Source organism: Heloderma suspectum, chromosome 1 (genome assembly GCF_057233095.1).
Source record: "Heloderma suspectum isolate Gila_16-S chromosome 1, 16-S_ref, whole genome shotgun sequence".
NCBI lineage: Eukaryota > Metazoa > Chordata > Lepidosauria > Squamata > Helodermatidae > Heloderma > Heloderma suspectum.
This window is the reverse complement of record NC_139458.1, coordinates 241,223,676-241,250,678: the sequence shown is the minus strand read 5'-3', so window position 1 is coordinate 241,250,678 and position 27,003 is coordinate 241,223,676. Positions and strand designations below refer to the sequence as shown.

Sequence of the window (27,003 nt, the reverse complement as noted above, 5' to 3'; positions counted from 1 at the left end):
TTGGTACATAAGCGTATGTAAGAGAATTGCTTTATGTTATATGCAATTATTTCAATAGGACTTACAAATTTTGAAAAACTTTGCATCTGAGTTTATTTTTATTATGATTTCTAGGGTACTCTTCAGTGTAAAACGTGGTTTACAGTTCTTCACTAGTTTATCCTTAGCTACCCTATGAGGTGGATTAGACTGAGGCAGAGTGAGTCATCTGCCTCAGGCAGCTGATCTTGGGTGTCATGAAAAGATATCAGATGTTTATTTAATACATTGTTGGATTTTTAGGACTGAGGAGAGGCACTTATGAGATTCTGCCTCAGGTGCCAGAATAACTTGTCTGTCCTGGGGGTACTATGCACCTTGACTGGGTGGGGGTACACAGGGATGGGCATGTCGTTTGCTCTTCTGCCTCAGGCAGCAAAATGTACTGGACTGACCCTGCCAGACACCAAGACTAATTGGGAAGAGGGGATTTCAACTGGTGTCCCACATCCAAACCCAATTTACTAGCCACTGTATTATACTGGCGCTTGTTGCAAGTTCAGTGTTATTTTGAACAAAATAGTTCTATAGGTCAAAATGTAACGAAAGAATACTTACATACAGACTCATCTGACTTGTTTTGGAAGATTTCTCATCCTTCATCAGCAATTGCTAAGATGGGTTGAATTTTACTGCTGTGTTTGTAACACAGTCTACTTGGAATATCCTCCTTCTTATAGACACTCACATGGGGATGAGCATTGGCTAAAGTATCGTATATGTTATCAAATTTGTCTTCGGATTAAAAAAAATAGGATTTAGTAGTAGGATCCTGATATATTGCTTACTTTACACACTATAAATAGTACAAAAACCAAGTTGGTGGCCAAGAAATGTATAATTACTGATATATCCAACCAATATAAAATTGTGGTTAACACATTTATGAGAGACTTAAGATAGTTTTACAGCACTTGTTTTACAATACAGTTACAATACAAAACAGTTGCCTTTCCATGTAGCAAATCAGATTTATGAAGTTAACAGTGACTTTACAAGTTATTAACTTGCTTGAGCTATTGATAGTATACAGACCAAATGGTTGTAAAGGGATATTTTCAAGTCAGAGATCACTAGTTATAGAGTTAAACTACAAGTATCTCAGCTTGTGGCAATGAAAGACTATTCTCCCCTCAGCCTTCCATAGAGCAACTTTGCAACGCAGACTTTTGTGTGTCACAACAGGTACATTGCAGTAAGATCAATAGTTCCAGGCACTTAATTCAAAATCCGCAGTACTAAAAATTACTCAAGCAAGTGAGCCACCCTGCAGGAGAAAGCAATCAATAAATATTGACCAGGGTCACAGGCCAATCTGACCTTCCTCCCTCGTAGAGGGAAAAACACCCCCCAAAATGCCTGAAGGGACATTAGTAGTTTCCCCCCATATGTAAATAAAGTAATTGGACAGACATGAGCAAAACCCATTCTTCAAGTCTTCCAAATCAAGTTATTACCATAATTCAACTCCACATGACCCAATATCCCTTTTAATAGTTATGGAAGACCTACTTGCAGAACCCATTACTCTCCCCACTCTGAAGTGTCAATTCACAACAGATCTCTAATCTAAGGTCAAAAATCTATTTCAAAACAAAGTTGATTAAGACAGCATGAAGGGCTCCTCCCTTAATTCACGTCTGGTTCATCTTTTATGCCATAGGATACAGCCAGGATGGAGAGGAAACTGGACTCTCAGGGGCCAAATTCCCACCCCTTCTTTGCTAGAGTCACTGTCAGAGAATTTAGCTGTTTCTAATGTTCTGTTTCTATGGGAACACATTATACATTCACAGTCCAGGAGCTGGAACAGGAGCTTTGTACTGCTGTTCAGGCATGGGATGAGGGGAAATTAGGCCAAGAAAGGGAACAGAAAAACGCATTTTTAATCCTCCAGGCCCAAGACCTCTGCCTACTGTGCTAGTGCTAAAGAACACAGTTTGAGGGCTGGCTGCCAACCCTCAGCATTTTGCTGGATATAAGGGTGAGGATTGGCTCTGGAGTGTAGGCAAGGGAAAATGTGTCCTTTTTCCTTTCCTTCCTCCTGAAATCATAGCATAGTGAAGAGAGGGTTTGGTGTTTTTTTTAACCTCACAACACGCATCCCCCTCTAACCTTAATCCCCCTCCCCTTTCAGGATACTCACCACATTGTGGAGGGCTTAAGCAGCCAATTCTCTTGCTCCCTCTGCACCATTTTCCTATCCCCCTCCAACTAACACCCTAACTTTCCATATCTCAAACATAAACTAAACTGATAGACTCACAGTCTGCCAAAGTTCTGATTCTTTTAGACTTTTTTTGGTTCCCAGGGCAGAAATTAGAAATTTTAGCATAGCTGCGATCAGGCAGCAGCCTGTCTCCTCCTCTCCCCACAAAAGGCAGTAAAGATAGGAGTTCCTGTCTTGGCATTCAATGTGAACCCAGAAATTCCCTGTCCAGAACAATGAAACAAGCTAGTCTAGAATTTTCCAACCATCCCCACCCCTCAAATGCCATCAACAGAAGAAGTTCACAGTTCCTTGTCAGGTTATTCTGGAGCTTTTTTGTTTTAAACATTTTAAGTTACCATCTTCTATATTTCATTCCTATGGCAACCCCCAAGTACATAGAAACCACTCCGTTACTTTTAGGTGGCCCCATTTTGTTCTAAACTGATAAGACATTCAGCCACCCAAATTCATTATCATAGAATCATAGAATATTAGGGTTGGAAGGGGCCTACAAGGCCACCGAGTCCAACCCCCCGCTCAGCGCAGGAACCCAAGCCAGAGCATCCCCGACAAACGGCCGTCCAGCCCCGTCCCGAAGGCCTCCAGCGTGGGAGAGCCCACCACCTCCCCAGGCATTCGGCTCCACCGTCGTATCGCTCCCACAGTCAGGAAGCCCCTCCCGATGTCCAGCCGGAATCCGGCCCCCTGCAACCCGAGCCCACCACTCCGCGTCCTGCACTCTGGAATGACCAAGAAGAGATCCTGGCCCTCCCCTCTGCGACAACCCCCCAAGCACCTGAAGAGTGCTATCATATCTCCCCTCAGTCTTCTCTTCTCAAGGCCAAACACGCCCAGCTCCCCCAGTCCCTCCCCACAGGGCTCTGTTTCCAGTCCCCTGATCATCCCCGCTGCCCCCCTCTGAACCCCCCCCAGCCCGTCCGCATCCTTCCCAAAGCACGGCGCCCAGAACCGGACACAGCACTCCAGATGAGGCCCAACCAGCGCCGAGCAGAGGGGAACCAGCACTTCCCGGGACTTGGAAGCGACGCCTACACGAATGCAGCCCAAAATAGCATCTGCCCCCTCCGCAGCCACATCACACCGTTGGCTCACATTCAGCCTGCGATCGACAACAATTCCAAGATCCCTCTCGCCTGTAGTGTGGTTGAGCCACGCATCCCCCATCTTGCAACTGTGCACCCGGCCCCCTCCTCCCAGGTTCAGAACTTGGCACCTGTCCCTATCAAATGTCACTCTGCTGTTTTCTGCCCAGCACTCCAGTCCATCCAGATCACTCTGAACCCTGTCTCTGTCCTCCAAAGCACCAGCCATCCCTCCCAATTTTGTGCCATCTGCAAACTCGACCAGCATTCCCTGAACCTCCCCCTCCAAGTCATCAACAAAAATGTTGAAGAGCACCGGGCCCAGGACCGAGCCCCGCGGCACCCCACTTACCACCCCTCCCCAGTCCGAGAAGGTCCCACTGAGAAGCACCCCCCGAGTCCGGTTCTGCAGCCAACTGTGGACCCACCGGATCGCTGCCTCATCCAGCCCACCCCAAGCCAGTCTGCTCATCAGGTTATCATGGGGCACTTTGTCGAAAGCTTTGCTGAAGTCGAGGTACATGATGTCTACAGCATTCCCACGGTCCACAAGGGAGGTGACCTGATCAAAAAATGAGATCAGATTTGTCTGGCAGGACCTTTATTTATTCAGAGGGAATAAATGTGACAAAACGTTGAAGTATATCCCCACACCTTAAGAAGAGTGTTCTTCAGACAGCCTAGAAGAAGTGCCATGTAGTAGTATTCAGGCTTTCTGAGGCAAGGATAGTTGGGTGGGAGTGTGTGTGGGGAAAGGGCACCTTTTGTTCTTTCTATCACAAGGCCTTCTGCTGCTGCTAGCACCAAACCTATGCATTTTATTGCTGTATCTGAGGGAAGGGACTCTGGCATTGAAGTCCCCCCCCCCCCCCCGTTTCCTGTTCTGAAACATCTCACTACTGCAAAGAGGGAAGGTTTTTTAAAAAATCTCACGGTAGTTATTCCCCAAACCTAATCCCCCATCCCCAAGATACATACTAAAAGCTGTTAGGGGCTTCTTACCCCTCCCCCACCCCTTCTTACCCCCTCAATATTGCACTAAATCCTGGAAGCTCACAGGTCCCTGACAGGCCATTTTGGGGGTTTTTCCAGTTTATTTTCATTACAGGCATATATACTAGGGAGCACCCTGAGTATGTATAAAGCGCTACTTTATTTTTGGTTGGCCCCTTTTTGCTTCCAAACTGACAGGAAATGAACCATCTATGCTCACTATTACAGCAGATGATGATGAGCATAATCATCATCATAAAGAATGCCCCATGGCTGCTCCCTAATGGGCAACTAGCAGCCTGGTGTCTAGAACCATATGTATAAATGAATACTTAACACACTGCCAAATGAACTGCATCTACCTGACAGAATGAGAGATCTGTATACAACAACACAGAATCTTTATCATCTCATCCCATTCCTACAATTCTGCTTTTTGGACCTTCATAGAACTCAATTACCACCTACCTTCCATAAATTATATTTAAGCCAGACACACCAGAAGGAAGTTTGGAAACAGCTGCTTTAGTCAGTCAATCCTTCCCATGTACCTTTCATAGTCACAACCTTCTTTATGCCAAACTAGAAATTTCCCAGTGCCTAAGCAAGCAATCCTATGGCCACTAGACACTGTCTAGAGGGCCATAGGATTGTTCGGTTTCTGGGAACCGCACTCCCTGCCCCCTCATAGCTGGCGTGGTTCTCTCCACGTCGGCTATGTCCTCGCGCTCAGAAATGGAGTGCAGAGATGGGGGAAAGGGATCAGTCCCAAGGGAGGGGAGGGGAGGAGATGTGAAAGCTACTTCACGCAGCTTCCTATCAGGTCTCCAGGCCCTGTCCCTCGCTAAAGCTGTGCCTAGATGGCCAAAATCACCTGTCTATGCAAAAATGCAGGGGCGCCTCTTTTCCCCTCCATGCTCCAGCTGCCCTGCATAGGATAGTCAGCAGCCTCTGATTTCAGGGGCTGGCAACTATCCAGATAGGATTGCGCCCTAAATCACACAGGAAGCTCCACAGCTGCCCCCAGACAAGGCTTTTATTACACCATCACCCTACCTCAATTTACATATTGTCAGTCGGGGGTGTCCAGATTACATCTTCCACTCATAATCCTCCTGTGTTTCCTCCACCTCTTCGTCCATCTTTTTTCTTACTGCAAAAAATCCGTTAAAGAGAAAAAGACAAGTTAACTGCACAATGCCTTTTGATGTGTAGTGCTCAGATCCCTCCATCTGGAAATAACCCACGGGTTCTCCTAGACCAGGGCTTTTTGTGTGCAATCACCCTGCCTCATTAACAGAATTTTTACAAAGGGTCCAAATGACTGTTTCCATTTGCGACCCACCCAAGTTTTCCTACTGACTTCTTCCATCATTTTTCATTCCATGAAGGGTTCTTCCAGACAGAGAGTTCCTAGCGCTACAAATCAAAAGGCAATATGCAGCTATTCCAAATTTTCTTTCTTCATGGGCTTTTTCTGGTAAGAAAAAAAGACAGAAGCAGCAATAGGAAAACAGAGGAGGGGTTCAAACTGAAGATGACACTGTCTGGAACTCTGCAAAATTACATGAATGAGGCAGTGCGATTGCACAATAAATGCCTCATCGAGAAGTACAAAAAAAAAATCTGGCAAGGAGGAAAAGCTGCACAATATCTTTTGACTGGTAGCGCTCGGAGCCATCCATCGGGAAGCACCCCAGTTCCACAGCAAATAACAGTCCACATGTGCGCAGCCTCACAATAAAGGTCAAACAACCGCATATAAAAAACGGCAGCAAGTTAAACACATAATAAAATTACAGACACAGACGGCTGTTCACCACCCAACGGAGCTGAAGCGCGATGGAAACGGGAGGTGCGCGCCGAGACAGCGGCTTTCCATCGACCGCGCTGCGAGGCTCTTCGGGCCGGATTCAAAGGAGGCGGGCGGGGAACGTCCACTTCAGCCTCAGCCCCGCGACGAAGCCGAGTCCTGCTTGCGCGCACCGCCCTTCCGGAGGAGAACGGGCAGCGCGCGGGCACGGGCCTTTCCCTGCAGCGGTCAGGCTCCGCCGAGGCCCCCGCCGGCAACCCCCGGCGCGCCCGACGAGCGGAGCGCCCCGCCACGCTGTCCCGCTCAGGCGCAGCAACGCCCCGCCCCGGAGCCGCGCCGCGGGCTGGCCGGGCCGAGGGCGGCTGCGCAGCCGCCGCCGAGTCGCGGCGGCCTGCAGCGGCATGCGGGGAGAGCGCGCCGCGGCTGAGGCACGCCGGCCCCGGGCTCCACGGAGCAGCGTTTTCAAGCGTCCTCGGGGCGGAAGGGAGAGCTGCTGAGAGAGAGACCCAGGCTGGTGACGGAGCTGTGGCTGTGCTGGGCGCCGCCGCGCCCGACAGCCAGCGGGAAAGGAAGCTCCCGGTCGAGCCTCTCCGCCTGCGGCTGTGGCGGTAAAGGCGAGGCGTCCGAAGGGTTTGGAAATTAAGCCGCACGAAGGAAGGCCTTCGCCAGGAGGAACACGAGCTCCTCTCTTGCCGCCGCCTTCTGACTGGGGGAGCTTACGCGGGTGCCCAGACACACGCCTGGTAGTAGCCGCGGCGTCTCCCCCGGTCTCTGCGGGCAGCTTCCTCCCGCCCCGGGAGAGGAATGGACGCGGCTGCGAGGCGAGCGAGCCCGGCAACCTCGGCCCCCGCCTGTCTCCCCGAGGCAACACGGAGGCCGGGCCTCTGCCGCTCAGGGTGCGCGTAAGCGGCGGTGGGCGAGCGTCTCGGTGGGGCGAGGCGGCCCCGTGCCGCCTTGAGGGCCGGGGGGTCTCACCTGTCTGCGGGCGCGATCGTGTGCGTGCTTAGCTGGGGCGTGGCGTGGCTTCCGGGGCTTGTAGGGCCTCCTTTTGTCTAAGGAATCAGAAATGTTGGCATCCTCATGTGGGAGGAGGAGCACGGATCTGCAGTCTCGAGCAGTTCCCAAGAAACACAATGTGCTTCAATGTGAAAATCCAACAGGATTTTCTGGGCCCTCCTCGCCACGCTCTTTGTATGAAGTTTGCATATCCAAATGCTAATTTTCCGAGGACGATCGCAGCCGTTCCAAGGACTATGGTAGCCATGACAAATCCTTATTTGCTTATTTATTTAGAAGTATAGCCTGCCCTTCAAATACATTGTAATAGAATAATAAATAATTATAAGAAAGTGTTACTTATAATAAAATACTAAACACACCGGAAGTTGAACACACTGTAAAATAACTAAGGGCGCTATCCGAGGAAGACTGATAAACCCAGAGTGCAATCCTATGCATATTTAGATAGGAAAAAAATCCTACAGCTCCAAGCATTCCCAAGCCAGCATGTCGAAATATGCATAGGATTGCACCCTCGGAGACAGATGTCAGTCTCCTTCCTTCCCTGCTGTCCGCACCACCCCTTTTTCGCTCTCAGTGCAGAGAGAACTGCCAGTTATGAGCAGGAGGGAGAGGTTCATCTGAGAACCAACCTCGGAGGACTCTGATCTCAGCTCTCAAAAAAAAAAATCTCAAAAAATAAAACACTCTAGACAGTGTCTGCAATTCTATTCAAAATAACTCCCGTTGCTTGCGGTGAGAGTAAATATTGTACTTAATGAAATTTACTTCTGAGTAGACATGTATAGGCTTGCAGTGCAAAATGTTCTGCTTATTGGGAAGGGAATAAGTAGAACTGTACTCAAATATACTGACGCCATTGTGACATGATGTTTTCCGTACTATTTCCCCTAGTTTTCCTAACATTAAATATACTTAGGGTGCAATCCTATGGGGATCAGCGGCCGCCTCTGAACTCGGAGGTGACTGCTTATCCAATGCAGAGCAGGAGAAGCATGGAGGGGATCACCCCCTCCATGCTTCAGCCTCCCTGCATTTGCATCTAGACAGCTGAGGAGGCAGCTGCCAGACAATACATAGGTAAGTGCTCCGTTTCACGCGCCTTTTGTGGGTTGGGGGCGGCGGGGACTTTGTCCCGTGTGCCTTTTGTGGGTTGGGGGGGCGGGGGCTTTGTTCCGCGATGGATTTCAGGGGGCCGAATGCACTGGCATTCAGCCTCACCGAGAACCGTCGCTGAATTCTCTGACATCCCTACCGTCTGCGGTGATCTTGGAGCCCAAGAAAATAAAATCTGTCACTGCTTCCATTCCTTCCCCTTCTATATGCCAGGAAGTGATTGGGGCCAGATACCATGATCTTAGTTTTTTTAATGTTGAGTTTCAAACCAGCTTTTGCACTCTTCACTTTCACCCTCAACAAGAGGCTCTTTAGATCCTCTTCGCTTTCTGCCATTAGGGTGGTATCGTCTGCGTATCTGAAGTTGTTGATAATTCTCCCGGCAATCTTAATTCCGACCTGTGATTCATCCAACCCGGCATTTCTCATGATTTCTCATATAAATTAAATAAGCAGGGCGACAATATACAGCCTTGTCGTACGCCTTTCCCAATTTTGAACCAATTGGTTGTTCCATGTCTGGTTCTTACTGTTGCTTCTTGTCCCTCGTACGGGTTTCTCAGGAGACAGGTAAGGTGGTCTGGTACTCCCATCTCTTTCAGAATTTACCACAGTTTGTTGTGATCCACACAAAGGCTTTAGCATAGTCAATGAAGTGGAAATAGATGTTTTTCTGGAATTCTCTTGCTTTCTCCATCATCCAGCAAATGTTGGCGATTTGATCTCTAGTTCCTCTGCCTCTTCGAAACCCAGCTTGTAGTTCCGGTAGTTCTCGGTTCATATACTGCTGAAGCCTAGCTTGTAGGATTTTGAGCATAACCTTGCTGGCATGTGAAATGAGCGCAATTGTATAGTAGTTTGAACACTCTTTGGCATTGCTCTTCTTTGGAATTGGAATGTAAACAGACCTTTTCCAGTCTTGTGGCCACTGTTGAGTTTTCCAAATTTGTTGGCATATTGAGTGCAGCACTTTAACAGCATCATCTTTTAGGATTTTAAATAGCTCAGCTGGAATACTGTCATCTCCGCTAGCTTTGTTGTTAGTAATGCTTCCTAAGGCCCACTTGACTTCACTCTCTAGGATGTCCGGCTCAAGTTCAGTGACCGCACTATCATGGCTATCAGGGACATTAAGATCTTTCCTGTATAGTTCTTCTGTGTATTGTTACCACCTCTTCTTAATCTCATCTGCTTCTGTTGTAGCAGCCATATCGGGGGTCAGACTAAGTAGCCTCATGCAGTCTCATGCTTCATGTTCTTGCGGAGCTCTTGCTCTCTGAAATAGATGTTTGTAAGCTGATGAGACACAGGAATTTCTTATCTTGTCAACAAAGGCTAAGGTCAGCATAGAATTGTATATCTTGTTCTCTGCTGTTCTCTTCTGTTCTCTGCTTATCATGGCTACCCTATAACCCATTTCTTGTATTATAAACAATGGTGCTAGGAGAAGAAATGTTGAAGACTGCAACCCCACACGGGAAGGAGAGGAGGAGCCGTTTCCTATGTGTCTCAATATCTATAAAAACAATGTGCTGATGTAAATCGGGGCTTCTGGCTCTTTGGAAATGATTCCAGCCTTAAGCCCGCGCGTTAAATAAAGAAACTCTTTTTCCTTCACTCCGTGGACTCTCTGACTCTGAGTTCTGCAACATAAATGGTGCCGTGACTCGGATGTGGCAGGCTCTGAGACAGAGAGGTGGCAGTTGCCTGCTCTTAATCGCCGCACCGGGAGGGAGAGCTCGGCGCACACTTCCCTTTCTTGGCGCCACCGACCTTTTTGTCGAGTGAACGGGAGAAAGCCTGCGCCGGGATCGCCCAAACGGCAGCGAGCAGCAAGAGAACCTTGGGAAGAAAAGGAAGGAACTTGAGCCCTGCCTGTATCGCAGGTGCAATTGAGTTGAAACCCACATTGGAAGCCTTCAGGAGAAAGGCAAGTATGGAGTAAAAGTGGGCCCCGCCTTCGGGAGTAAGGCAACTGGGCAGAAAAAAAGAGGGCCCCACCTTATGAAGAAGGTCAGTGTTGGTATATGTATACAAAAGAACCTACCCCTTGATGGTAGAAGGGGGGCCTGATCACCCCCCCGAGCAGGCACTAGTACTCAGCAAGGCGCTGAGGAAGCTGCTTCGCTATAGTGGGAAAGTGGGTGGCAGGGACATATGAATGAAGTGGTGAAAACTGATGATTGTGTGAGTGGCTAGTGCGGTTTCTGTCGCATACCGTTGACCGTCCGGGTGCCCAGGCCAGTAGCAAAGTGCGTGGTGTGAAATTCCTTGTGTGTCGGCCAGTGAGATCCCTTACTCACTGACCGATCCCCTTTCCCTCCTTGTGTCTGTCTTTATCTTAGGAGGGAGGCTATGGGTGGTGGGGGAAGCAAGACTTGCACCCCCTTCAGATGTATGTTAAAAAAAGAAGGAAAAAGATTTTTTTTTAAAGGATTCAGAATAGAGAGAGGAAACAGCAAAAAGCTCAAGGTCGAGCTGAGAGGAAAAAAAAGAACAAGATCTGAGGCAGTTACTTAGAAAAATGTTGCAGGACAGCCTGGCTTTTAACGAAGCATGGGAGTGTGAGGCCGAAGAAGTAGCTGTTAGCCTAGCGCGCCGAGGGGGGGGGCAGGAAAATTGCCCACAACGTTCTGAGTTGTGCAACATCATCACCTCGCCTAATTGAAATGAAATCCCTAAGAAATAGAAACTGAAAATGAAGACCCAGAAGATAAAGGTGCAAAATGGAGAATAAAAGTGAAGAATCAGCCCCCAGGGCACAGGATAGACCCCTCTTTGAGTGAAAAGTGTGCCATAAGACTGTCCCAAGGCAGAATGAAGCGGAAAGACCACGATGAAGATCTCTGTCAAGGTAGCCGTGTTTAGCTTTGAACTGTCCTAAAATTTTGTAGAGCCTGTAGACCATCAGCTATATGATTTCTGAAGAGCGTAACCGTTAAGCTTTTGCCATGGGATTCCCTGCAATGAAGCAATCTCACTGATTTGAGTGTCCAGTGTTAGACTGCCTGAGTGTGTGTGCTGAAGAGACCGAGAAACCAGACAGCATGTTCCTGGCCAAGCCAAAATCACGCTACTACCATGCTCCTGGAAGCTGCAATAAACTGTGTAAGCTGAGAGACCCAACCTGATTGAAAAGAAAAGAAGATATTAGAGTAACTGTTTTAAAAAACAGTGAAATTTGTGTAGCTGGCTGGCTGATGCTGTCGGTGATGTTACAAAGCTGACCTGAGTTATTTGTTGCCCGTGCCAAAGCAAAAATTTAGCTGCCCTGTACCTCATCCTGTGTGTTTTGAGCTTGGGATTTACAAATACAAACAAACTGAGAAGCTTGCCTTTGAAGTCCTGCAAATCACCCCACCGCCTCCCCGAAGAAGATTAATGGCTGCCTGAAAAATGCAGGTATAAGGCGATGCCCATCACCCCCCAGCGTCCTCAGTTTCGGCACTTTGCTTTCGTGTACCAAGTTGAAGGGGAAGAGAAGAAAAGAGGGGTGTGAGTGTGTGTGTAATATTGTAAATCCCTGGCTAGCTTGTCTAGTGATAGATAGCCCCGAGAGCTTTCCCCCCCTAATTACTGGATCTGCTCCATCATGCCTTACCATGCAAAAAGTGTTTTCCATTCATTGTGTTAAATTGCAGAAAAAGTTTGTTGTGTATATTTTTTGATTTCTTAGATATCATAAAATATATGTGATATTTGCAGATTAGTGTTAGTTGCAACTCCAAATGATACTGAGTGTGGTTCCCAATGGATGACAAGAGAAAAGACAAAGACAAGTAGAGAAAGACAGAGGCAAATAGAAAAAGACACAGAAATAGAGAAAGTGGCAGACAGATAGAGAAAGGGGAAAAAAAGAAGAAAGAGAAGGCAAGAGGCAAAGAGAAAGAACATTTGTAAAGAAGCGTGGCCATAGTTGCCCCCAGGGTGAATTAGAAGCAGCTGATTGTGCCTGGAGCTTATTACCTGGGGTAAAGTAGCCACAATAATGTAATAGTTCTTTAAGATGAGAAAATGTAACCAGAAAGAGAAGAAGAGCCTATCCCAAATGTGTGTCATTGGGACTAGTGTAGGGCAGAAAGGTTTAAGTAAGTGAGTTTAACTTAAAAAAGACAAGTAAAGAGACAAGGCTGGTGCATGGAGTAGAGAGTTTTATATAGAAAGTTTGAAACATGATCTGCAATACAGGCAGATCAGCAAAAGAGAGAAAAAGCAAGAGAGGGAGAGAGATTTCTCTCTCCCAACACACAAGCGGGGCTAAAGCGCCTCACCCAGTATCAAACCCTGCTGTTAGAAGCCATGAAGATATAAAAAAGTCAGTTAATATGACCAAAGTGTCTAAAGTGCTGCAAGGTGCCACCGAGGCCCCAGAGCGTACTTAGAGCGTCTTTTAGATGCCTATCGCTGGTATACCCCCCCTCGTCCCAGAGGCCCAAGAAGACGTGGACGAAAAAACAGAAGAAGACCCAGCAGAGGCAGAGGATTCTTAAGAAAGAACCAGTGTGCCCAGTGTGGACAAGATAGACATTGGTGGCATGAATGCCCAAATAAAATGAATCAAATACACAAAGGAGAAAACCAAAGGAGCCAGAACAGGCGAGAGAGAAGACAGCTTGAGAGGGGCCGTGACATTGACTGTGAGGGGCCGTGACATTGACTTCATGATTGACACTGGAGCGGCATCAAGAGCAAGCAAACGTTAGCCTTGAACAAGAAGTCCAAACACTGAGCGAAGTTCTTCAAGCCCAGCGTGGCTTTGTCTTAGAAAATAAGCCCCAGTTCCCATCACAGAAGTTCATCCTTTCCAACCAAGAAATGAAGTATGAGTTAAAGAGGGAAAAAATGACCCTTTGACTCCCAGATGGAGAGGACCGAAAACTGTTATACTTTCCACCCCCACAGCTATGAAAGTAGCTGGAGTTAAACCCTGGATACATTGGACACGAGTCAAAAAAAGCAAAAAGGAAAGTGGACTGTAGCTAAAAATCCTTTAAAAATCATTCTGAAAAAGCAGTAAGAAAACTCAGGCTAGACCTTACTGTGGGCACACCGGGAGACTGTCCACCCTGCGTACGGTCAGACCTGCAACTGGAGAATTGAAGAAGGGCACTAGACCCTGCTGCAGCTAGCCAGGTGAATAGCTGCCCAGCGTACGGTCAGATCCCAAAGAAGATCAAACATGCATGTTGTAGGGTTAGTAGTGTTGCATTGTGTTTCCTTAATAAGGTATGAAAAAGGGGGGTCTGCCCCTAGAGAGGAAAATCTGTCCCAGCCTGCAAACAGGCTTTTTTTAATCTTCTCCATCATTTAACTTGACTAATAATGGTAATGCTGTAGATGTTCAAATCAATAATCTGCATGCATAATATAGTAGCTAACATAACAAAGAGACAAAACAATTGGCTAAATTGGTTAACCCCTTGGCTTCCAGATCTTAGCTGGCTTGAGGCATTGTTCATCCTAATTCTAACAGTGTTGTTCATGGAGATACTGTTATGCCTTTGCATTCCTTGTCTTATGCGCTGTTTCACCAATCTGTTTTATGTCTTGGCTAGTAAAACTGCCGCCCTCTACGCTGTAATAGCTCAACAAGATATTAAGTAAGAGGGTTGCTATAAGAGTCCTGTGTTATGCTTCGCAAACCAGAATGTCTATTTGCGTAATGAAATGCTATAATTGTAATGAAATTATGCATTTAAGAGGGGAATGTAGCAGCCATATCGGAGGTCAGACTAAGTAGCCTCATGCAGTCTCATGCTTCATGTTCTTGTGGAGCTCTTGCTCTCTGAAATAGATATTTGTAAGCTGACGAGACACAGGAATTTCTTATCTTGTCAACAAAGGCTAAGGTCAGCATAGAATTGTATATCTTGTTCTCTGCTGTTCTCGTCTGTTCTCTGCTTATCATGGCTACCCTATAACCCATTTCTTGTATTATAAACAATGGTGCTAGGAGAAGAAATGTTCTTCACCTTCCGACCTGAGGGGCTCATCTTCGGGCGTCATATCTTTTTGCCTTGTGATACGTTCCATGGGGTTTTCTTGGCAAGAATACTGGAGTGGGTTGCCATTTCCTTCTCCAGTGGACCACATTTTGTCAGAACTCTCCACTTTGTCAGAACCTGTCCATCTTGGGTGGCCCTGCACGGCATAGCTTATGGCTTCACTGAGTTACGCAAGCCCCTTCGCCACAACAAGGCAGTGATCCATGAAGGGGTCAAGACAATATTACTGGTTATCATTTTTAATAACAAGGGAGGGGAACTGAGTTCTGGGGGGGGGATGCTAACCCCTCCTGCCCGCCCTCAGTGAGCCAGATGATATCATGAGGTGTGGCTACACCCCCTAACTTCACTGTCCCCCATCAAAACCATGGCTAGTCTTCTAGTCAGCACTTTGCGTTGAGGCTGCTTTGCCCACAGTATGTCCTCCCTGATGGCGAGAATGACATGGCTCCAGCCAAATCTGCAGCTGGAATGCTGCAGCCATGGCCTTAGCTGCGGCTGCATTGCCTGCACTGCATCCTTCCCAGTGGGCATAACACAGTGTGGGCAAAACACAGTTGGAAGGGCGAGTGGCACACTAAGAATCCCCCTTTTATCTCTGATCAATATTTAGATTCCTGCCCCCTTCCCAAGCCCCCAATAGACTCTAGGGGGTGGGGCTTGAGAAGGGGGCAGGGCCCATGGAGGGAGCCAAAACTTTGGTGGGGCAGATGGAGAATGTCTCCTGGCCAGAGGTTCCCCTCCCCTCCTTTATGTCCCTTCCTCCACAGGACAGGTCTGTTAAAAACAGTTCTTGAATCTAAACGTCTTGTCTGAAAGAGAACACAGTGCAAAAATCCAAGGTGTTAATGTGCCTGCAGGATATCCAGAAGTTTCAGAAACATCTTGGCCCCTTCATGTTTGACATAGTTTGTAATGAAGACTTATAAGGTGTGGGAGAAGAATCGGCTACTATTAACTTGCATGCCTCAATAAATATAATATTATGTTAATTACTTTAAAACATCTTAATAAGCCATGCTGTAGGAAAAAAAACAGGTGTTATCATATCTGGAACCATATCTGGAATGGGGAGGTACATTGAAAGAACATGTGGATGGGGCTGCAGGGTCATTAGGCTCACCCCGCCCACTGCCACAACCACACACCACCTCCCCTCTTCCCTGGCAAATCAGGGTGCCTTTTTGAGTGTAGGAGCTTGTTTTCACGAACATCCATTAGACATTCACAGGGGGAGGAAGGAGATGGTATGCAGTTCTGGCTAACCGTTGCACGTCCACTGTACATGCAGATGAGTTGAGCACTGTACATGCAGATGAGATGGGCATCTCTACACCGGCCTAAAATCCTGCATTTAAAACGGGGCTTTCTGCTTCCATTTTAAATGCAGGATCACAACTGACTCCCTTTACATGCACTTCCTTTCCCCCTTCCCCTTTCTCCCTCCTCCCCGCCCCTTATCTGAGTCTTCCATTATCTGTCATTGATCTCGCCCCTCTTCTTGCCCTTTAACTCTTTTGATGGAGGGAACTGAAGCGGAACACAAGGGGTAATCTGATAGCTCATTATCTGCAATCTACTTAAAAATGGAACAAAGGGCATTTAGTGCAGGAGGGTCACGGCAGGTTCACTGCGTCATGTAAAGAGCCCGCAAAATTCCATGAAGGAGCAATCTCAATCACAGGATAAAAGCCCAGTGTGAAGGAGCCCAATGTGCCCTATCCCCTGATCAACAAACTAAGGGCATTTCTACCGCAGCCTAAAATCCTGCATTTAAAATGGGGCTTTCTACTTCCGTTTTAAATGCAGGATCACAACTGACTGCCTTTACACATGTTCCCCTTCCCCCCTCCCCTTCTCCCCATATCTGAGTCTTCCATTATCTTTCATTGCTCTCACTCTTCTACTTCCTGCTTTAACTCTGTTCATGGAGGAAACTGAAGCGGAACACAACGGGGGTAATTTGATCTATTTAATAATGGAACAAAGGGCATTTAGTGCAGGAGGGTCACGGCAGGGTCACTGTGTCATTTAAAGAGCCCGCAAACGTCTGTGAAGGAGCAATCTCAATCGCAGGGTAAAAGTCCAGTGTGAAGGAGCTCTCAGAGTCCCACTGAAAAAAATAGATTTCTCAAGAATCTGCACTAAACTATAGTATGGTCATTGAAAAGTTTGAGTTGTTCATGTTCAGTTTAAGGAGATACAACTTTTCAAACTGTCAGCTGACTTACTATACCATCCAATGTAGGAACAGGTTAAATTCTAGGAAGCACAATTGCCTCTTTCCTTTATCAGGTTTCATATCTTTCAAGCCATAACAGTGCGTGCTATAGCTCCACCAGAGGGCACCATTTCATTAGTGAAAAACAGGTTAAAAGAATGTTAAAACCTAGCCAAATTGGGCTGCGTTATTGTGCTGCCCCCCAACCAAGAAGAGCTGGATTTTTTTGCATTTTTAGTTTCTACTGAAATCAATGCGAACAAGTCAAATCTAAGCTCAACTTGCAGGCTCCACTTGTCCCCCCTGAAAATAAAATGAGATGGTTGAATGCCTCTCAGTTTAGAAACAAAACAGGGCCAGCCAAAATAAGGCAGTGACTTCTACATTTGTGAGCTTTCACAATGTTGACAGCAGTTGAAAGAGAGATGTGGGGCAGGTCTAAAGAAACCAGAAGTCAAACAGAATGTCTGAGTCAATCTACCAATCCAATCTATGGCTGAGAGCAGTTCGCAGTGTAGACTGTTCATATGTGTGTGTGTGCGTGTGCATGTGTGTGTGTGTGTGTGATGCAAAGGAAAAGAGGGAATTGACCTGATAGCTTATGATAAATATCCTGGAGGAGTGGAGGGGGGATATTAGGGGGGTTGCCTTTCCCATCTCCAAAATTGCACCCCCCGCCCAGCTATATAGCTATGAAATACTCAGGTCTGGAGCCGGCAGCCCTCTAGCGCTACATAGCACAGCAGGGGAGGGCCTATTGGGGTGTGGCAGGGCCACACACAAGAGTGATGCTTTACCTCTCCTCCATTCCTGAAACTTACCCCCCACCCCCACCCCAAGAGGCCTGAAAGCAGGCTGCCTGGAGCCATGTACAGTAGTTCTCTTAGGAGGGGGAAATAATTGCAATGTTTTGTCCAAGTTGTGCTACCCATTTACATTGGGTTTGTACCTGGTTGTCACTGGTTTTTCATGGTATACTGGGAACTTTAGTGATGATGGTAAGAATACTCTTTCAACTGCTGTCAACATTGTGAAAGCTCACAAATGTAGAAGTCACTGCCTTATTTTGGTTGGCCCTGTTTTGTTTCTAAACTGAGAGGCATTCAACCATCTCATTTTATTTTCGGGGGGGACAAGTGGAGCCTGCAAGTTGAGCTTAGATTTGACTTGTTCACGTTGATTTCAGTAGAAACTAAAAATGCAAATGAAAAGTCTCCATATGGAAATAGAGGGACAGCTAAGCATAGTCCTTCTATTGTTTTCATGAGTACCTGGGCAACTCAGGAGCGGGAATGAGCCAGATGGTAGGGAAAAGTCTACTGGCATTGCTGGAACAACACATTGCTCATTACCTCAGTAGCAAAAACATCGTTGGTCGAGAAGATCAGGGAGGTTCCCCACCTGGTCAGCAGAGGCTGTTGGACCTCCCCCTGGAGGCTATCATGGGCTTAGGGATGGAAATCCCCCCTGTTGTCTCTGATCATTGATTGGAGCTAATGGGGATTCTGGACCAAAATGGTATCCTTTACCATGAAACCTATTATGCAAAATCACTGGTCTTGCCTGAAATGTACTGAATAAGCGCTTACAACGAATTGCATTCAAATGTGGGGCACCTCAGTGTTGATCATGTAGTCAATTTGGCTAGACCATTTCTACTAACCATTTACAGCCAAGGATATCCAACACTATGGTGCTTTTCGCACCTGGCATTTTATACCACTACAAACACTTTATCCCTTTTTATCCCACTATAGGTTATAGGACTGTTGACAGAACATGAACTGGGGGCGGGGAGGGGGGGACACAGTGGTTATGCAACAAAGTGGAAAATACAAATGACACAGGCCTTTGATATAGCAAATAGGAATGCAAAATGAGCAGCTGTTCAGAACCAAGATTATTATGGCCACATTGTCCATAGCACACTTTCTCCAGGTTTCCATCTGTTAGTCTGGAACTTGTCAGAATGGGGAGAACCTGGAAAAGTAAGACCTCATTGGGAAGATGCAACCATGTTGTGCTTGAGCACATGGGGAATTTACCAGTATATAAAATAGCTCCAGAGGACCAGTGAGGGAGCACAAGCGTTTTATATCGCAAACCTTTACTGCCTTGTGATTATTTACCAATTCATACACTTGTGTCAGACAAGGAAAGGAAACTGGAATGTGCTGTAGATCATACTGGAAATTGCCTGGAAAAACACACACTAGTTTTGATGAGGAGGAATTAGATGTCCACAGACAATTCAAACAGATCTTTTGAAAATGGATTCACTGGATCGCTTAATCCTGATTAAGAGTTCCTTCTGGAATGGAAACTGTTAATACAGACAGTTGAGTGCCTAGTTCCCATGAATTTTTCCTTGCATCAGAAACAGATGATAACGTTGGTAGTTATAGTCCACAGAGATCCCTGCTAATAGTTGGGCAAACAGAAGATCGCTTATGGCAACCCACCAAAATGAAGTATAGTCCAAAAATGATATCCTTTGAACTCAAAAATATTGTTGCAGCGCCCTTAAAATCTATTCAAATACCACATACAGTGATGTTATTAAAAGTTGTTAAGGGTTATATTTGCATGTGTTATTTGGATTTTCTTACATATATATATTTTAAAAAATTATTCTGGAAGTTTGTATATATATCGTGTCAAATGTTGGGGCAACATTTATTTTTGTAGTGGGGGTAATGTAGAGGGAGAGATGTGGACTGGTATGTCCCATTGTCAGCCTGCTCTGGTGACTAGAATGGAATGGTCTGAGATCTGAGTAGGGGAAGAGTTGACAGTTGAAGAATCAACAACAATATGTTTATTGCTTTTAGCCATGGGCCATTGCAGTGGAGCACAACAAAGTAACTCCCTCAAAATGGATACAACTGAGGGGTGATCAGGAGGGGTTATACATGATATTTAAACATTACAAATACACCTTAAAATGTTCACTGAAATAGAAACCTAGATCATGTTAAAGTTGATCACAAAAACTAGCTATGGAATCGACATTCATATAAGTACTAGCATAAATGTGAAATAAGGAAGCACATAAAACTTAAAATTCTCAAAAATAAAATGAGACTTAAAGCTTGTTAAAATTCCTCACAAGGTAGCCTTATCAAATCATTAAATCTCCCTTACAGACTGCTGCCATCTCCTTCAGAGTTCTAGCTCTAATTTTCTTTGCTGCAATTGCATACAACGCAACTTGATGAGACATGTATTCCTGTTCATCAGATAATAGACAAATTGTTAAATTCTGGACTGGCCATCCACTGCATTGTGACACAGAGTGAGGCAAGAAACATTCTGTAGGACAAGTATACAGTGGACAGCACAATAAATAGTGTACTAAATCCTCCACACAACTGTTCCAACATATACAAAGTCTCTGATTAATGAGGATATGAGAGTACCTGCCATCCAAATGAGCAGATGGCATCTGCTGGAATCTTAGCTCTGTAAAGGCCTTCCTCAAGGGTGGATAGGTAATAGTTGTTAGGTACCTAGGCAACTGGTGGTCTCTTTTTAATGGTGGCAAACCATTGTGAAGAGCGGTTATTATTAATAATCTCCCCATCGAGGGGGTGATGGACTTTTTCAATTTCACTTTACTTCTCTGCATAGGGATGAATGAAAACAGTTCACTCATACGGAAGAAACTAAAGGAATGCACTTGAGGACACCATCGAGTTGGGGCTATATCTTCTCCAGTTGTTCTAATACCTACTTTAGATTCTAACCCCTTCAACTGGGTCTCCAAGGAGAGATGGATAAGACAGGACATTCATGCAGCTACTTTTCTACAGGAATTGAGAACATGAAAGACCATGTTAGAACACAGCCAAATGTCTCTGTGACATTCTTTCGAGTTGGCATCATTTGCCCCCTCCTCTGCTAGGCTTTATTTTTCTTCATTAACTCACACAGAGAGTTTAGGACTCTAATGTTCATCCTTCTAACTGAAATGAGCACATGTTGGGTGTTTATAGTTTCCTATCCATTCAGAAAGCCAACACAACACTTGAGTGCTGTGGCGCAGCAAGAAATTGCAAAGTTTACAAGTTACTGCTTATCTGTACCAAGGTGTGGTTCTCCTGTGTGTGCGACCCACCCATGCTAGCATGCTCTGCTCAGAATCTGCTTGTGTGGACCTCCTGATGAGTGTGATCCACCCATACTAGTGTGCTCTGCTTAAAATCTGCTTAATAAAGGCTTATAGTGTCAGAAGACCCCTAGCCTACTGTGGTTCTTGGGAAGGTCTGAAAACTTTCCTCCTCAATAGAAATTACTAGATAATTGGCAAAACTTGAGTAGAAATTTAAAGAATTTATTTTTATAAAATGTTAAGTTACATCCAATAAACACATTATGTATTATAAACTTGCTTTCAGCACATCCTGCTATAATACAGTGGTTCTTGGGTCCAGGAGCTGGGGAGTTTCCCTGTTTTTGATGGGGTTGCACTCACCTTAAGGGGCAGGTTTGTAGATTAGGGATGCTCCTTGATCCGTCTTTGTCATTGGAGGCTCTAGTGGCCTTGGTGGTTCAGAGTACCTTTACCAGCTTTGACAGATACTCTAGTTATGCCTGTTCCTGGGCAGAGACAGCTTGGCCACAATGGGGTTTACCATACACAGCTTTTTATTTTGCAATTTACTGGGGCTTCTGTTCCTGCATTCTAAGCGAGATAAAGGTCAGCTCTTTACACAAGCAAGTTCTCTGCAACCTCAGGGCGGAAAGCGAGTGGTGAATCAGTGGGTCTCCTGAGGTATTCAAGCACCTCTTGGTCTCGGTCTCTCTCTCTCTCTCTCTCTCTCTCTCTCTCTCTGCAAAGCAGCACGGGTGTGTGTGTTGCAGTGCTGGGGGTGTGGCTTCGTTGCTATCAGCTGTTTACATGGGGGGGGAGGGTCACCATCTTCTTCCTGGTCCTCCCCAGTCAGCTCTGCACTCACTTTGAGCCTCTTCTAGCCTGGCCAAGAAAACTCTCCGCTCAGCCCAAGTCAACAGGCAGACAAGCTGGGGTAGGGGGAGAGCAATTATGATTTTCCTGCTCCACCCACTGTCTTCTTCCCAGGCTGTGGTTATAGTGGAACCACACATTTACACACAGCCATTAAAGCAGATTTATATTTAAACAGTGGATTATCTTAGGGTGCTGTGTGGTTTTTTTGAGGGATAAAGATCAAAAACAGCTGGATGTGCCCTGGATGATGCCTGGACATGGCATCTTGTAAATGACTTGCAAACATCCATGAGTGACCAATCATAAGAGCGTGATAAATGCCTCATGAAAAGACAGCCTCTGACTCATGCATTGGTAACCTAGAGATTGGAATGTTGCCATGTATTCTATGAAGGGTGTCCTTGGGATCAGTTCAAAAACTAAAGCTAGTGCAAAACGTAGCAGCCAAAATGCTTAGTGGAACATCCTACCATGTACATATTACACCAGGTTTTTTTTTTTTCTTTCTTTCGCTTTTCTTTTTTTGCATTTTCATTGCTCAGAAGCATAACAAGATCCAGCAGCATTAACAATGAAACATTGAGTATCAGTTTGGAAATAAAACAAGGCTACCAAAAATACAGTAGTACTTTCTACATGGTTAGGAGACTCTATAGATATGCAGAAGTATATAAGTATTGTACATTAAATGAAAAAGATGTTGTTTTTTAACACATACACCCAGCAAAACAGTTCAACAAGCACCAGTGAGAGTAGGAGAGGCAGCAAGCAAGGGCCAGTGGCAACAGCCCCCACCCCACCCCTTGTAGTGAGTGCCTGGGGCAACTGCCTCCCTTGCATACTAGTAGCCCTGATTGCCAGGAGATCTGGTGGCAGTTCTAGCTGGTTCTGGAAGTTCTCCACCATGTTAGGCATCACCATGCATATAATGGAAACCTTTTACTGGAACAAGAGGCTTCCACTCATGTGCAGAAGCATTTTTGCATCAATATTATCAATTACATCATCGTGGTGAGCTGTAGAACAGCCTTTCTAAACTCTGGAACCCCAGAACATCAGTTCTATAAATTGCTTTGAGCACTTGGGATAGAGCAGCAAATTAATATAAAGCAAATTAGCCAGCAAATAAATACCGCTGAACAACAACAAAAAAGGCTGAGTAGCATCAGTAACATTATATTACACAGAAGGCCATTTTAAAGGAGATGTTATGCTGACTGCACTTCTGTGCTCATTTTAAAAAATAAAATACTAATTACAGCATCTCTTTTTAAAATTGTCCTCAATGAATGAAAACTCATCTCAGTGACACTTCCACACTGAACAAGGACTCTTCACATTTCTCCCTGGAGGCTCTTAAATGAGGGTAAGCATGACCTTCAACCAGCACTATCCTCAAATGCAGTATAATATTTCATATTCCAGTGCTCTATAATAGGCATTGATTTATAACCTAGATACAACTTGTCTTGTTTCCACTTGTAATGCCACTGCAGCAAGAGGAGGGGTGGGGCTTCAAACCAAAGTTGGTACTGGGAGCTCCAAGTCACTGAGGTCACCTGGGCCCCCAATGACAAGGATGGATCCAGGCTCCTTCTGAGGGAGAACATGCAAACACCCCAATTTCTGGAATTGGGAACCACCCACCCATAGAGTCTCTAGCCCTATTCTGGTGTTCTGTACCTGAATAGGGTAAATATGCAGTGAGAGGGAGCACACTAGCCCCACCCCTCTCCATCACATCTGTTGCCCTCTACTCATGGAGGGTGACTGTGAAGAGGAGAGCCTCCTTTTCCAGCATTCTGCCTCACATGGAGAGTCTTCACGGACAGAGAAGGCTCTCACCTTCAGACAGTTGCCCTTCATGAGTGGAGGGCAATGGACTGTGATGAAGGAGAAGGTGGGCTAGCATGCTGCCTCTCATCACGTGTTTACCCTATTCAGGTACAGAATGCCTCAATAACGCTTCTGTCTTATCAGGATTCAGCTTCAGTTCTCATGATTCAGATGTTACAGAGAAATAGAGCTGTGTGTCATCAGCATACTGGTGACACCTAGCCCAAAATCTGCTGTAATGACTTCAAGAATAACGTGGAGTTTGCTTCTCATCTGTTGCTGTCTGGGTGGTCATTTGGGACACTCCTGGGCTCTGGGGCCGTGGACTTTGGCCCCAAAGTCCAGCCCTAGTTGCACCACTGAACTTAGTAAGGGTTAAAGGCATATTTTATCTTTCTGTAGATAAGAACTACTTATGTGATTTTGAGGTACTTTATAATGTGTTTACTTCACTACAGTTAACATAGAAATCTTCCCTATGCTATTTTTCCAGTATGGACTGCAATAATTATGTAATTGACAGTGGTAGGAAACTGAAACTGAAACTCTCCCCACGACCTGAGTTCGATCCCAGTGGAAGCCAGGTCTCAGGTAGCTGGCTCAGGTCAACTCAGCCTTCCATCCTTCCGAGGTCGGTAAAATGAGTACCCAGCTTGCTGGGGGAAAGGTAGTCACGACTGGGGAAGGCACTGGCAAACCACCCTGCTATAGTCTGCCATGAAAACGCCAGCGCAAGCGGCGTCCCTCTAGGGGTCGGTAATGACCCGGTGTTTGCACAGGAGGAACCTTTCCTTTCCTTCCTGCAGTCTTGAACTCCTGAACTCTTCAAAAAGCAGCTACATATTGTTAGACTTACAAGGCTTTTATTGCATGCTCGTGATTGGTCACTCACAGAAGTTTGCAGGTCCTTTACATGACATCATCAGCCCCAGGGTGTCTGCCACAATTTTGGAGCTTTATCTCACTTTTTAAAAGATCGGAGATAAGCCAATAACAAACATTAATGTGTGATATCAGCATTAATATCAGTATGTAGATATCAGTGTGTAGACAGCATTGTACTATAATATAGCCACTAGATGGCACTGTATAATGAAACATAAAAAGTTGCCAAGAAAGGAAGTTTTCAATTCAAATAATGTGTCTCCCCTGTAAAGGAGCCCATCGTAATCCCACAAAGAAACCAGAAGCAGAAGCCTGGTAAGGATGAGGGATTTCAGCCTCGTGTGATGAACCTCTTAGTTTCTTCTGCTGGTCAAAGATTAGTTAAGACATTAAGGCTGCAATCCTATAACCACTCAATGGGACTTTCTTCTGTGTAGAAATGCACAAACTTGCATTGTAATAGAACATTCTAGGTATGCTTCAATACACTAGTTCTAAAGATCCTCACCACCATCCCAAGCAAGCCATAGTAACAGAACTGAACAGAATTCCTCTTAAAACATTAGATAGGAAGATTTAAGGTTGTTATAGAAATTTCAGTTGTAGTATGTCTGTTATCCCATGATTTTATAAGCTAGGCTATGTCTGTTTTACCTCAGTGTGAGACTGCCATGCTAAACAAAGACACAGCACCTTATCAGAGACTCAAGAATGCCAAGAATGTGTTTACTAAAGTACAAGGCTACCTCTCTGCGCATGCCTAGATATGTCAAAGGTGCTGCCTGTCTTGTGTTTCCCTCTCAGCTAGACAAAGAGATTAGTACAGCGCAAGCGTAAGACAGCCCCAAAGGTCTTGCCTATATAAACTTTTGAATCACATCACTTGATTGTAACCTTTGATGGAGCGTTAGCCCCAAGGGTTGCCTTATTCTGCAGAATAAAATCGTGTTGGACCAGATCTCTGCCTCCTCTCGTTCTTGGTAAACGAATTAGAAAGTCTACCAGGGAAAAAGAACACAATTTTTGTAACAAATTTGGCGACCGCGGCAGGACAGCCCTGTGTGACCTGGGAGCTAGGCAAACGCTGGATCAACCCAAGCGGAGGGCGCCCTGGACCTTGTTTGGTTCACCGTGAGGTTTGAGGCAGCTGTTGCCTGGCAACCCAGCTAGCAAAGGACTCCTGAAGAGATGAGGCGAGTGGCGGTCTTTGGAGGACAGGACAAAACGCTGTCCAACTCTGGGGTCGTTTGGAGGCTGAGCTACGAGGTAAGTTGGATCGCACTGTCTGGGCCGTCTGGGGAGTGCAAATCTCCCATTCTTGTCTAACTGAGCCTTGCTTAAGCAGCAGTTGGGAAAGAAAAAATAAAAAAAATTGGCCGACAGGATAGGATCAAAACTTTCGTAGGAGAAAATAGCCAAGACCCACTGGGATGCATGCTTAAGAATTTTAAGTTGTTTAATGACAAAAGATGAGCTCATAAAGTTTTGTAATGGGGAATGGGTGACATTTAGTGTTGGCTGGCCAACTGGGGGAAGCTGAAAAAAATGTTGGGTCCAAGGTATATAATAAAGTGATTGTTAATAACCATGGGGATCAGCTGCCTTATATTGATGCTTGGCAAATGTGGATATTGAAAAATCCTGACTGAATAAGAAAACATAAAGGTCAATATTGTAAAGTCATGATGGTATGCTCCGAGATGAAGCCCAAAGCCCCTGTTCTCCCTGACTCAAGCCCCATGGAAAGAGCTTGGAGATTAAGAGATCCTGCCCAAGGCTCCCTGGGTTTCCCCTGCCCTAATCGGCCTATTAGGTTGGGAGGAGAGGTTGCTGGGGGGAGGAGGGAGAGAAGCCCCCCCCCCACGGAGAACCCATCTGTTACATCCCCTCGTCTCGCTCGGTCTAGCTCCTTCTAAGTTGAAACATCTTCCAGTGTATTCAAGTTTGTTAGAGGAAGCAAGAACAGCTACAACAACAACAAAAAAGTTGTAAACTCTGAAGAAAGAGATTTGTTCGAAGTCTTAAAGACTGTGGCAAAATTAAAGGAACAAAGACAGAGCAATGTCTGGGTCTGTGTAAGCTTATCTCTGCCAGTCTATTGAGAGCAGAGCTAAGGGGGGGTTGCCCGGCTCCACCAGAAGATGTCTGTAAGGACCTAATAGAAACAGTAAGATTTGCAAAAGAATTGCCCAAGTTAAAGCATCACAGCTGGAAAGCTGAGCAGACCTTGCTCTTATCTGTCGAAGAATTTAAAAGAGGTGTAAGGTTACACCTTCCACTCTTAAATTAAAGAAAAGACAGACAGCCTTTGCTAACATCCCATTTTTATTGCCCAAAGCTTTTTGTTTGGATCCATTATTGTTTAGATTTTTGAGAGGCACTCTGCACATGGATTAGAACTTTAGACTGTTAGAGATTTGCCATAAACTCCGGTTGTTATAAATTGTGTGTTTGTTTGTGATCAGCTCAGTGCACAGTTTGATTTGTAACTTCAACACTCAGATAAAAAGCTGTATTTCCAAGGCTTTGAGAGATTCACAGACTACAAAGGAAGCAGCCTTCAAAAAGTTCAAAGAGAAACTACGAAAGTTAGTTTCCGTTTAGAAAAAAAAGGGGGCCAATAAATTGTATTAAAAAGTGAGAGAGGAAAATTCCCCCTCCCCTTCTCCTGTGGCATCTCTAAGCCCAGCTGTGCTTCTAAAGCCTGAGAAAGTTCCTGCCCCACGTGTTCCAGCTCTTTCTCAAAATCTGAACTGTCTGGACACTCTAAATGCTCAGAGGCAAGCTTGTC

At 45.6% G+C, this 27,003-nt stretch overlaps 2 protein-coding genes across 3 annotated transcripts; one reads left to right on the top strand and one right to left on the bottom strand.

Moving 5' to 3' along the window:
• Positions 1 to 866: 866 nt before the first annotated feature.
• LOC146358863 (uncharacterized) lies at positions 867 to 7,214 on the bottom strand. Of its 2 annotated transcripts, none has more exons than XM_084822034.1 (3): positions 7,136 to 7,214; positions 5,404 to 5,500; positions 867 to 3,916 (listed from the first exon to the last, which is right to left on the bottom strand). In XM_084822034.1, the coding sequence occupies exon 3, from the start codon at positions 3,875 to 3,877 to the stop codon at positions 2,789 to 2,791; it is 1,089 nt and encodes a 362-aa protein (XP_084678160.1). In that variant the 5' UTR covers positions 3,878 to 3,916; positions 5,404 to 5,500; positions 7,136 to 7,214; the 3' UTR covers positions 867 to 2,788. The 2 variants fall into 2 exon arrangements, with proteins under 2 accessions (XP_084678160.1, XP_084678153.1); XM_084822027.1 differs by lacking the exon at positions 7,136 to 7,214 and adding an exon at positions 6,152 to 6,474.
• LOC146358862 (uncharacterized) lies at positions 6,161 to 20,753 on the top strand. The gene is made up of 2 exons (XM_084822069.1): positions 6,161 to 7,056; positions 20,153 to 20,753. The coding sequence occupies exon 1, from the start codon at positions 6,190 to 6,192 to the stop codon at positions 6,655 to 6,657; it is 468 nt and encodes a 155-aa protein (XP_084678195.1). The 5' UTR covers positions 6,161 to 6,189; the 3' UTR covers positions 6,658 to 7,056; positions 20,153 to 20,753.
• The last annotated feature ends 6,250 nt before the right edge of the window (positions 20,754 to 27,003 follow it).